The sequence below is a fragment of the Penaeus vannamei genome, chromosome 4, assembly GCF_042767895.1.
Source record: "Penaeus vannamei isolate JL-2024 chromosome 4, ASM4276789v1, whole genome shotgun sequence".
Classification (NCBI taxonomy): Eukaryota; Metazoa; Arthropoda; class Malacostraca; order Decapoda; family Penaeidae; genus Penaeus; species Penaeus vannamei.
The window spans coordinates 35,891,201-35,903,700 of NC_091552.1; the positions used below are offsets into that span (position 1 = coordinate 35,891,201).

Below are 12,500 nucleotides of genomic sequence, written 5' to 3' on the forward strand. Positions count from 1 at the left end.
GGTCTTTTGCAGTTATTGAAGAAAATGCGGATTTGCTTGGAAGACGGAACTTTACTGTACTTGTCCTCTTGCTGATTTGGTCTGCCAGTGGTTCTGTTCAACACCTGTTGGCTGTGTCCTTTGTGTGCCAGTGTGAGGGCGTGGAAGTCGGGCCTGGTATCGCTACTGTCCCTATCACTCCGTGCAGTAGCAGCTGGATGTGGCAGCGTAATTGTGTCGGGGAGGCTACCTGTGGTTCTCTGATCACGATTAGTTGATCTGAGAATCTTAGGGCTGCCTGAATCCCACCCCACCTAAAGGGTGTCACTTGAGCTTACGAGACTGTGCCACTCCTCGTCAACCCTAGTAGAACTATCTGTGAAGGCAATGGATTAAGCTTCAAGCTCCTCAGCACTTCTCTTTGTGGCTGATATGGTGTCAATAAGCTGCAGTGTATAAACCACAGCGTCTCGGTTGCTATCAAGATCGGCAGTGAAGTTGTTGAAGGAATTCAGCAATGTCTTCTTACGTAACTACACACGCAGCTTTCTTATGATGTCTACGAGTTCATGGACTGACAGCAGCAACAACTGATCTTCGTCCCCGTCGTTACCTTCTTCAGAACGGCCAGTCTCCACGTCAGTAGCGCGGGCCTGTACGGTGATTTCCGGTAGATCTTCCACAGGATCGACGATATCACTCTGCAACCTTAATTCAGAGAATCTCTTCTTATGCATACAGGTGTCGTGACATGGTTTCACAGGTATAACTTTGACACTTCAGAGATGTGTCACCTCTCTTTATGACATAGCCACATACACAACACCACTGGTCTGGGCAAATGCCTGTGCGGACACACCTGCTAATTCGTAGGTGACGTACATGGGAGTCTTCTCCTGTCCTTTCTTGATGGTTCATTCTTCCGTTTCTCTCTCTCTCTCTCTCTCTCTCTCTCTCTCTCTCTCTCTCTCTCTCTCTCTCTCTCTCTCTCTCTCTCTCTCTCTCTCTCTCTCTCTCTCTCTCTCTCTCTCTCCTCTCTCTCTCTCTCTCTCTCTCTCTCTCTCTCTCTCTCTCTCTCTCTCTCTCTCTCTCTCTCTCTCTCTCTCTCTCTCTCTCTCTCTCTCTCTCTCTCTCTCTCTCTCTCTCTCTCTCTCTCTCTCTCTCTCTCTCTCTCTCTCTCTCTCTCTCTCTCTCTCTCTCTCTCTCACTCTCACTCTCTCTCTCTCTCTCTCTCTCTCTCTCTCTCTCTCTCTCTCTCTCTCGCTCTCTCTCTCGCTCTCGCTCTCGCTCTCGCTCTCGCTCTCGCTCTCGCTCTCGCTCTCCCCCTCTCTCTCTCTGGCCAAGGTAGAGAGGTGAAAAGTCCTTCATACATTATCATTGATTGTTGATTGAATATTGCAGAATAGTATTGGCTGTTGAATATCACGGACTGTTTTGACTCGTCAACATAAAGACGATGTAGATAATAGTAATAATAAAGATGATAATGTAGATAATAAAGATAACAACAATAATAATAACAATAAAACGATAATTATGGTGATGATGACGATGAAAAAAGATGCGAAACTAGTGATAACAATAATGATGATAAAGATGATATACAATAATCATATTAATTATATAATAATCATTATCATCCTCATCTTTACAATCATGATAGTAAAATCATATCAATAATAACAGTCGTCGTCATCACATCAATCGTAAGCCGTCTTTATAATCATAACAGTAATATTGAGAAAGGATGCACGTACTGTTACGGAGTTTGACAAGGACTTATTTAAGAATACAGGAATGAACTGGAACCAAGAAAATGAAGTGAAAATGTCCAACAGACAATAGAATAACAATCATTTTTTGAGAGGAAAAAATGGAAAAAAAACGTCTGGCGCGTCAGGACTCACCAATGACATGCTGAATAAGACCGGAAGGACTGGGATAAAGGGAATAATAAGAGGGTATTAGAGGATCGTGTGGGATGAGAGAAGTCAAGAGGCGCGACGCTTTCGATTTACAATATTACTGTACAAAGGCGACAGGTGGTATACTACAGTATGGACAATGTAGAAGACTGAGAATGTAACGTGGAATGAAATATAGGAGGTAATTTTAGACGAGATAGTGAAGAACATCGTAAATATTGATGACAGTCAGGGTTTATGGCAGGAAAGTCAGTTACAAAGGCTATATATATCATGAAGCACATACAGGGAAAAATAAGGAAGCATTTATACCATGTTGTCTATGTAAAAGGCCGTTTGACAAGGTAACGAGATAAGCAATGATAAGCAAAGTATCAATATATACATTACTGTATCACATCCAATACTAAATAATCTGAAATTAACTTGAAAACGGATATTATGCAAGAGGCACAATAGTATACACAGAACATCTGGGAGATAATCAGGCTGCATATGAATAACATACTCTTCATGCATCTAAAGAAGAGTTAGCCGTACTAGTGCACACTAAAGGAGGAAAGGGGGTGGGAACTTGGCTGAAACACAAGGAAGTAGCCAACCCTTAAAACCTTTAAATGATGTTTTAAAATGTCCGAGTTCTTAATGATAAGGAAAGGGAATGTGAGGTATTAAATGAAATTTAGTATTTGTCTGTCTTGCATGCCGTAAGTATGTACTTCTACTGTATGTGATATCAGGAAGCAAGAAACAGACAGTGATTTTAGTTAATACTGTTTAGGTTTAGGTTGATGAGTCAAATGGGATTGGGATTGACAAAAGTATTGCTCTTTACAGTTAAAACCTATATATCAGGGAAATATTGTTATTGGGCAAATAATATGAAGCAGTTCGTTGATAGGAAGAAAGCTCAGATTAGTGTTTTTTATGTATTTTTGGGATGGAAGCACTTAAAGTTTAAAAATTTAACAATCCTACCTCAGTGTAAAGCTCTTACACCTTTTTATATAATGCCCATTTAAAATTATTTTGTCAAGATTATGGAAATGTAACAGGGAGATTGGGATTCATCCTTTCAATGTCAGACATATGGATGATAAAGCCAGGTATGTATGTGTGTATGTGTAGATGTGGCATATTGCTTAGTCTGAAGACCTAGCAGAAAAAAGGAACTTTTTAGACCATGGCTCTGAAAATTCATACAACTTAATGGAATCAAAAAGCCCAGAAAGGCAACAAAGACTGAAGAGATATAAATCAACAGATGAAGCTGTATGAGAAAGACATCCAATGATTAACTCATTGGCAGTGGATTTAGAGACTGTCCAATATAATTTTTTTGTGAATTTTGTTGCACACAGATGGCCTCATAAGTACTCAGCCATGAGTAGACCTTAGTGACGGCACCTGATTTTCCCTTTTGAAGGAAAAAGTTTTTTTTTCTGATGCTAACAATAATGATACTGCTATAATCATTATTGATATTATGATAAATATAATGTTCCTGAAATACTATTAAAGTAAAAATAATGAAAAAGAATCAATGAAAATCAAGGAAAGGGGTGACTGCCATAATGACCACTAGTTTCTGAAGAATGTACCAAAAAAAATTACCACAGTATCTTAAAGTATATTTAACAAAAATTAAAGCAGACATACTGAAGCTTGTTTATTATAGGCAGGTAACCTACTATAGGAAGATCTACAATGTCGGAACATACAGAGTAAATAAATCCCAGTAACAAAGTATGAAGTGAATAGAGCTTAATGTACCATATGTCTAAAAATAGCAGAAATAAGAATGAATAATGTGACAAGCAAGATGTGTTATTAACCTTTTGAAACTTTTAACATTAAAATCACTTGGAAAACATCAGAAATAATGAGACATCTTGTCTTGTGAAATTATTCAGTCTCATTCACATCTTTTTCATTTTAAGTCAACCACTATGAACAGATTAAGGGAATAGGAAAAGTATTAATAACTAATAAACTTACAGCAAGAGAGGAAAGGGACTATTAACTAAGAAATTTAATCAAATATCAAGTACCATACTCAATAGTGTTAATTGAAAATCATAGAAAACAATGCATTTTTATTGAACAACTTTACATAAAACACTCACAGGAATCTACTTCATACAAAGCAGGTGTTCATTTAAAAAAAGAGATGCATTCAATAAACTACAGGTAAGCAGGGGATCCATCTACTGAAAGAATTAGAAGTGTGTATCTGCCAGTAACAAATTATTGGTTCTCAGAATTTTTATATTTTAATTTCTTGAAATGTAAACAGTAAACCTTGTCCATGTTGACAAATGTAGAAAAGGTATGAATGAGACTAGATATTTTCACAATACAAGAGATATATTTGACTGATTTTGATTACATCTTCATCAGAAATACATGTATTTCTGATGAAGACATTATCGAAACCGGTCAGATAAATCTCTCATATTGTCAAAATATCCAGTCTCATTCATACCTTTTCTACAAGTAAACAGTGAATACATTTAATACAGTCTCTCAACTTAATAAAGTTTATAGTATATATATAGTGAAATATAAATGCTAACATGCATTTTCCTTATATACAGAAATAATCAATAAACAGGAAGACACAGGGATAAGTAAATATAGTTTTCTTTTCCTGTATTTAATAAATAATTTTTTATTTGTATGTGGTCATTTTTATGTAATGCAGATAAAGGTATAATCATATACAATTACTAGCAAATAATAAAAAAATATATAGATATATATTCCATTACCCCTTGTACATAGTACATAACAAAACACTATGCAAGACAGATCTGGTGTGAAACCCATACAATTGCCAAAATGCCATGCAAGAAATACCATCTGCTATAATTCACTTAGGATAAATTTCAGATCAAAATGACTTACAAGGTCCTTACATTTAATTTGGAGGTTCTCTTCACTATTTACATGGTGCAAATATTATAAAAATGACTCTCAAGGATATTGATGATTAAGTTATATATTTTCTGTTTTACATAAGAGATCTAGAAAGAGAAACATCTTAAAAATGGTTACATGTTATCACACTTTCTTTTATATTTCTTTCACAAACCAATTTCATGAACACTTTCATCTCTCTCACATATTCCATACTCTTTATTATACTTTATTTATCTCAACATCTCGCACATTTTCTGGAAAAGATCTTGAAGAGGTACTGTTATAGTCCTATGGTGATTCTTCTGCCAGTAGTTCAACAATTAGGATAGCAAAGGAAGCTGCCATATTTAATATAAACATTGCTGGTCAAAAGAAATTACAGGGTGATGTGACCGATGAAAGAAGAAAAGAGTAAAGAAGAGGACAGAGTGGTTAGTGAAGAGTCAACTAGAAAAAATTGAGAAAGATTATGAAGGTACATCACATTCATCTATAATAATCTAGTTTTGATTTACATGCATATTTTCATCCTCATGTTTTACAATTTACTTATTACTCATTTATTTTTGGATTTGGAAGCCCATTAGCTTTGTTTAGGAAACTTTTGACTCTTTGTTTACAAATGTCATAGTAACAATGATTCAAATAATATAAGAAATACAAATGGTTTTCAGTATTCTAAGGAGATTGAAGATTTTGCATCTCCTTTTAAGGATGCAAAGCTAAAGCTTGGTGGAAGTCCTATAGGAAGATATATCAGGTTTCAGAAAATTTACACCTGAAAAATATCACTTCAACATTATGCATTCAGGAAGACATCATTATCGGCAAAATAATGTTAAGCACTGCTTTCTTTGGAAGACATATTTTGCACATGATTAGTTAAAAATGATAAGCAATAATAGCCAGCATTAAAACCTCAATCAAGCATTGCTTGAGATGTCACGGTGTCCTTATCATTTGAAAAGCACTTTGTACTTAACTTATAATGAAAATGGATTGCATCTATAAAATAATGTTTTTAGCACATTATTCCAAACAAGTCCACTGCCACTGCAACAATGCAAGTGTAATAATCCTTCACTTCTATCTAAGGCCAACAGGGTGAGTAAGTCTTGGAGTGGCAGAGGAGTCAGTTGGCCTGGCAAGGGATGTCAGCACAACCTGCATCTGGGAAAGCTTCTGCTGCACAGAGAGCGGCAACTTGTCATTGCTTGAGTATGTGGCTGAGACTCCAGATGCATCAGTGAAGACCACCTTTGGCGAGTTGCTGCTGACCTGCAGCTGTGTTCCATCAAGGTATTCCACTGATACCTGTCCCTCTTCATCCTGAAATGTGGTATTTTGATTATATCTAATCTTGTCTTAGTGCTATAAGAATTATAAAGTAAAACTATCATTGAAAGAAGATTAGGAAGTTCAAATTCCAATTTTTTTTTTTTTTCTTTTTTATAGAAGTGCATTAGAAATTTAAAACTATTTTAAAGTAGTCTGCCTCAGAGAAACAAAAGGCATAAATGAGAATGAGGAGATTATTAACATGCATTTTTTTTACATCTTTCAAGTTGAACTTTAAGACATTTGTATAACTTTGCATTCATTTAATAAATAAGTCATATAAAATGGTCCACATTTAATTTCAGGTACTTTAATTTCAAAACTGACATGAAAAGAAAACTGATAAAAATGACTATTTTTGTAACATACACATTACAATAGAGTACATTCATCAGAAAATTGATCATCATCCCTAGCTGAAACCTTACTTAAGCTCCAAATAACATACCTGTGATGCCCAGCCAATGTTGTGAACATAGACTCGAGAGACAGAATGTTTTGAAGAGCCCGTTGTTCCTTTGGAGTCATTTCGAGGGATGTGGGGATTCAGTGGTGCACGGAGTCGAGGGACGAAGTTTCCTTCGACCTGAACACTTGCAACAGAGCCCTCAAATGACCCAAGCTTTTAGAAGATAGGGAACAAAGAGAAGTTGTCAGTGTCATACCATAAACAAATAATGTTTATCAAAAATTAAATACGAGGAATTATTTGAATTTGCATATTATGTTCTGTCATTGCTAAATGTCTGCCAGTGTAATAAATCAGACTATCTTCAAATCAAATAAAATTTAACAATAAAACTGAGACAATGTACTTAATTTACCTGTGCTGCAACATTTCTTGGTAATTTGTATGACTGCACAGACACTGGTGAAAGGTTTTCTTTATCTTCTCGTGGGCTAGAAGAACTGCGAGCACTGCTAGGAGGAGTTGCTGATACCGATGCAGGCTTACGTCCTACAATGATGGGAAAGCAACCCAGACCGGTCTTTTCAACAACCTCTGAGAGAACTCTTTCTAAATACAGGCAGTGCTCATGGATCTGATAAGAGATGATTGGAGTAAAATTAGACTGATGTATCCTTTTCAAGCTCAGAAGCTACAGAATTCATACAGTAAGTGAAGAAGTTATTTATCTAGAGATAAAATCACCATACAGCATATTTGTCTTCTGCTTCTTTATAGGAAACTATATTATGTCACCTAAAAAATAATAATTATAATAATAAAAAAAACATTTAAAGTAGAATAAATAATAAAATTAAAAAAACAAATAAACAAATAAATTAATTAAAACAAAAGTAATTAATCACATGCTTACATTATCAGCATCTCTACTATGCAATATCCAAGGGTTATTCATATTAATAAATACCTGTTTGAAGTGCAGGTAAATCGGCTGAAGCTGCTCAGGTAGGTTATGGTGTCCAGATGGCTGTGGTATTTTGTGTACTACCCCAGTTGTTTCTGTTAACATCACATTCTTCCCACTCTTTGTGATTTTTGTACCTGGTGGAAAGAAATTGTTTGTAAAAAAGATAAATGCAAAACAGTAATGAATGAATTAATGCCAACCATCTAATGTACTAATAATGGAAATGATTTTCAGGAAAGCCCTATGTGCTAGATACAGTTGCTCTTCCACAACTGAACCTTTTTAATGTAGAAGCTTATTGTATGTATTTATTTTGCCTTAAAAAAGAAAAGGAAAGTCCTTTTATGGTATTTCAAACTTTCGGCCACACATAAATATATTCACTTTTTCATAATTTCCCAAAAACTATGAAACCCACCTCAGCACCTTTACCCTTCGATATAATTATATATTTCTTTTCTTCTTCATTCTTTACTTTTCTCTTTTGGAATCAGGGGAGGGTGTTCAAATTGTTACTCCTAATTTAGAGCCCTGAATGTGTACCTTCCCAGAAGTATTATTAAGCCACAGGGTTTGGTAAATGGTAAAGGGTGCAACATAAGTCTGTTATGCATAATCATATAAACACACCTATCTATCTCAATACATTCCATATTATATATTAAAAACAAATGCTTACAGCTGATCCACAAAATTAACCACGGTAAAAATTAACCTTCGGAGTATCAACCTAACAATCTTAAATGGGGTAGGAGAGTGTGAAGAACCATATCTATGAGCCTTGAGAACTAGAGTCCAATTCAAATAATTACTAAAAGACAAATTTTGCAGATCCAGTTTGAAAAACAGAATTTATATCAGATCAAATATGCAGCTTTTTGGAACATCCACAAGACTTACATTCTATTTTTGTCACATTTCAAGAATTTATGCTATGACATCTCTGAAATGCTTGAATTTTCATCCCTGAAAATTAATATTCTTAAAATGTTTGTACTTCAATATACTATTGCCATTCCCCTTTCAGAGACCAAAGTGCTGCACTGCTTTTCATAAAGTGTCAAATGCCATTGTCCGATTTCTTAAAATATATGCTTCCCTTAAATAAGAAAATAATCAATAAAGTAACTCTAATGACTTTGTTTAAAGTTTTCTATCATAACTACAAATAAAAATGAAATTTTTAATTAGACATAATAGATGACTAATGAATTTAGTCTTGAAAATATACAAAAATATACCATGATAAAAGATTGCTTCACAGTCAGGATCAGGTGAGTTCTCCATCAGTAAACATTTGGCTTGATCACTGTAGTAGGTAATCTTAGGAGTCTTTGCCTTCACTACCTTCACAAATCTGTAAAGTAAAACCTTTGTTAACGATAATGCAGCCACCCATGCAAAGATGATTACAAACCAAAGGCCATCAAGAAACATTTGCAGTTTAGGAGACATACCTGGCAGCATAAACGTATTTCTTCCAATGCTTAGCTGGAAGGTTTTCGTAGCCATAAATGGAATCTGCCCCTTCTGTCGGCAATGGTGGAGGTGCACTTCCAGGCTGTAACCCAGAACCTCCATTTGGTTGGTAAAGGACAATCTGCAAAGAGAATTAATGTCATTGGAAAAGGCTTTAAGTGAAGAAGTGTGTGTTTTTATCTATTCATATCTATTAGCTTATTTTTTAATCTATCTACTTATCTAACTACCTATATAAATCTCTCCACATTACAAATTCTTGCCTAAACACAAATGTATAAAAATCATAATACATCTTACCCTCATTCCATCTGGTGATATCCTGCAAACATCAGCAACAACTTCTTGTCCTTTCATATTGCGAAGGAATTCTAAGCATATTTCGCCATTCTCCAATATATTTAGAAAGGCATTCTTAGTGCGCTGACGGATAGGCTTCAGCCTTCTTGATGAAAGAGGAGAAACTTGCTGCTTAAGAGTCTGGCAGTTCAAATCTGGTTTCCTTTTTGTTGGAGTTACAGGATGCTGTTCATGCACTGTGCCACCATGGCCTGGTCTTGCATCTTCACTGTCCTTCTTAGATTGAACTGAATTCTTAACAGGGGCAAGGTCACCCAGGATATTTATATCACGAGATGATGACCCCTCAGCTCTGACTGGTTGTTCATGTTGTGTGTGCCTATGCTGACTTGGAACATGGACTCTGTCACTTGCACCATATCTGTCATTTTCACATCTACTAGTGTATCTACTTCTTTCATAGTTAGATACATTCTTTTCTGAATCATTACGTCCTTTTTGCTTACACCAGGATCTATGTTGTGAACTCTCACAACACGGGTGAGTCTTCTGGTTATATGGTTCCTCATCCCTTCTCCTGTTAGTTTTCTCACTGTGATAATGCTGATGTCTCTCTCTTGATCTATTTCTTTGGTATTCATCATCTCGGTTTCTTTCACTATACCTATCTTTGGATGATTCTCTATGTCTATGACCAGAATGTTCTCTATGGGGCCTTTCATCATGTCTTTCTGAAGGCCGTCCATAGCGGTAATGCTCTTTCCTTTCCTCTGAATGGTAAGCATCCCTGTTGCCTTTTTCTGACTTCTGAGGATAATCTTGGCAGTAGCTTCTCTGTTTTGACCTGCTACGTGGATGACCTCCTCTCTCCTTTGCTTCTTCGGTGTCACTGTGAATTCTGTAATTATCTGACACTTCCCTGTGGGCACTACCATAGCGCTCATGGGACCTCTCTCTTCTGCTTGGACTTCTGCCTGCAGAATGATAGTCTTGACTTCTGCTTGCACTGTGATCCCTGGTCCTGCTGCTTCTCTTCTCGCCTGAATGGTAATGATAAGCTTCATCACTCATGTGTGAGGAGGAATACTGAGAGGAGTCAGAACGATCGTCACTATGAGATGACTGCTTCTGGCTGTACATCAGTTGGTGCTTTTGTCTCTCCTCTGAAACATCTCGTTCTCGTCTAATCAGAGGAGGCATTGGCATATTAGAATGACCAAAATCTCCTCTTTGCAGTGAAGGTAATGGGGTGAATTTTCTTTTCAGGGTATCTATCACCCCAGCATTTGGTGGAAGTAAGTCTTTTGGGCTGAAAAGAAGAAAAAATAAAATAGATATAAACACTGCCTACTTCACAAATCCATGTATGGCACACAGTATCATGGTATTTCACATTTAAAGGAAATGTAACGTTTTCTTGAAATCCATGAACAAAACAATAAACATGAACATCATACTTACTTGGACTTCATTCGAATTGGAGGCGATGGAGGGTGCCTGAGGTAAGGCAACCTATGATGATGCCCTCCTTGTCTGTTCTCTGATCCACTCGACTCTGTATCTGACAAATCACTCTCAGAAATGGTCGTCAAAGGAGGTCGTGTGTGCTGTGTGGTGGCCACAGTAGTCATAGTGTATAGTCCACTATCTGATGTTCTTGAGATGTCAGTTTTGCCTCCAACTGCCATGAAGGGATGATGGGGGATGGCCTGAAGCTTGATCCTCTCTCTTGGATTCTTCTTGAGACACTCCGAAATAAGGGAACGGGCATTTGCTGTCACATAACTTGGGATCTGTAAATAATGCCAATCATTAACAATTGCTGGAAATTTCCCAAGATAGTTATTTTTCTTTAAATGAACAAGTATAAAATTTGTGACACAGCACAAACAACCAAGAAGAAGAAGAAGAAAAAAAAAAAGTATATATATCCAGATAATCCAATGACTATTCCTCTCCTAGATACCTTGTAATCACCAATTACCACCCGCGTGAATATTGATTCCTTCACTCCCTCCCCATCGAAGGGTGGATGTCCCACAAGCATTATGAAGAGCATGCACCCTAGGCTCCACACGTCAGACTCGAGGCCGTGGGAACTGCGGGTGGCTACTTCAGGACTGGTGGGAGAAAGCTGTAGTTAAAAGTCTAGAAGACATCCAAGTTTGAATAACTCTTATGCAAGATTTTTGTATATGAATGAGTACCATTATACCTAGAATAAACCTTATATGAAAAAGGAAATGGAAACTTTGTGCTTCCATTGTTTTCATGAACAACTTCATAAAAACTGAAAACTTTAACTGTACTTGTAACTTTAAATTCTTGACATCCATCACAAAGTTGCTGTTACACTTTCTTTTTGGAAATACAAGAAAAAATAAATAAATAAATAAAAAAGTAATTTAAAAGACTAACAAAAAAGTCATCATAATAATAACAATAATGATAAAAAGTAATAGCAATCATATTATGATAATAATAATAAAACATAGTCATTAAGATACCTTATATAGTTGGGTGTTCCACACATTGTCATGTGTCGGTCATCCGGGCGGCGCAATTGTGTTGCAAGTCCAAAATCGGCAATTTTAACCCTACCATTATTGTCAAGTAAGAGATTAGACAATGTAAGATCTCTGTGCATGATGGACTGGGAATGGAGGTACAGCATCCCTGCCACCACCTGACTGAGATATTCACGAGCTGGTGAGGAGAAAATATATAATTAAATTTAGGTAAGCGAGAGAAAAGCAGATAATTGAAACTCTTTGAAAACCTTTAATGTGCATATATTGTTCAATTAAGAAATATGAGACTACCATGTCCAGAATCAATGCCAAGTCCACTTCCACATAAGATAAATACGATATATTGCTGCTATACATATTAGCATATGTATGTATGGAATACTGCTTGTATTCATCACAGAATCAATAACTGTATAGTTTTATTTGACCACAATTTCACTTTATCTAAAAAATAACCCAATACTTCCAAAAAGCGAGACAGTAAGACAGGGACAATGAAATCATAATAACCTTCATCTTCATTTAAGACTCTTCTCAGACTTTTGATATGCTTCTGAAGCTCGCCTCTAGAGCACAGCTCTAACACAAGGTAAACAAAGCTCTGGTCCTCGAAGAATGCATACAGCTTGAGTATTGCTGGATGATTCAGC

The 12,500-nt window shown here is 36.3% G+C and overlaps 1 protein-coding gene across 1 annotated transcript in view; it reads right to left on the bottom strand.

The window, feature by feature from the left end:
* Positions 1-3,987: 3,987 nt before the first annotated feature.
* Positions 3,988-12,500, bottom strand: part of SAK (Sak kinase) — an 11,022-nt gene continuing 2,509 nt past the window's right edge. Inside the window, exons 3-13 of the mRNA XM_070120949.1 lie at positions 12,361-12,500; positions 11,827-12,025; positions 11,286-11,439; positions 10,781-11,112; positions 9,320-10,628; positions 8,998-9,140; positions 8,782-8,897; positions 7,541-7,674; positions 6,989-7,207; positions 6,613-6,786; positions 3,988-6,155 (exon numbers count right to left, since the gene is read on the bottom strand). The exon at positions 12,361-12,500 is cut by the window's right edge and continues 71 nt beyond it. Coding sequence (XP_069977050.1) covers positions 5,913-6,155; positions 6,613-6,786; positions 6,989-7,207; positions 7,541-7,674; positions 8,782-8,897; positions 8,998-9,140; positions 9,320-10,628; positions 10,781-11,112; positions 11,286-11,439; positions 11,827-12,025; positions 12,361-12,500 — 3,163 coding nt within the window. The 3' untranslated portion in view covers positions 3,988-5,912. The remainder of the gene's footprint in view (positions 6,156-6,612; positions 6,787-6,988; positions 7,208-7,540; positions 7,675-8,781; positions 8,898-8,997; positions 9,141-9,319; positions 10,629-10,780; positions 11,113-11,285; positions 11,440-11,826; positions 12,026-12,360) is intronic.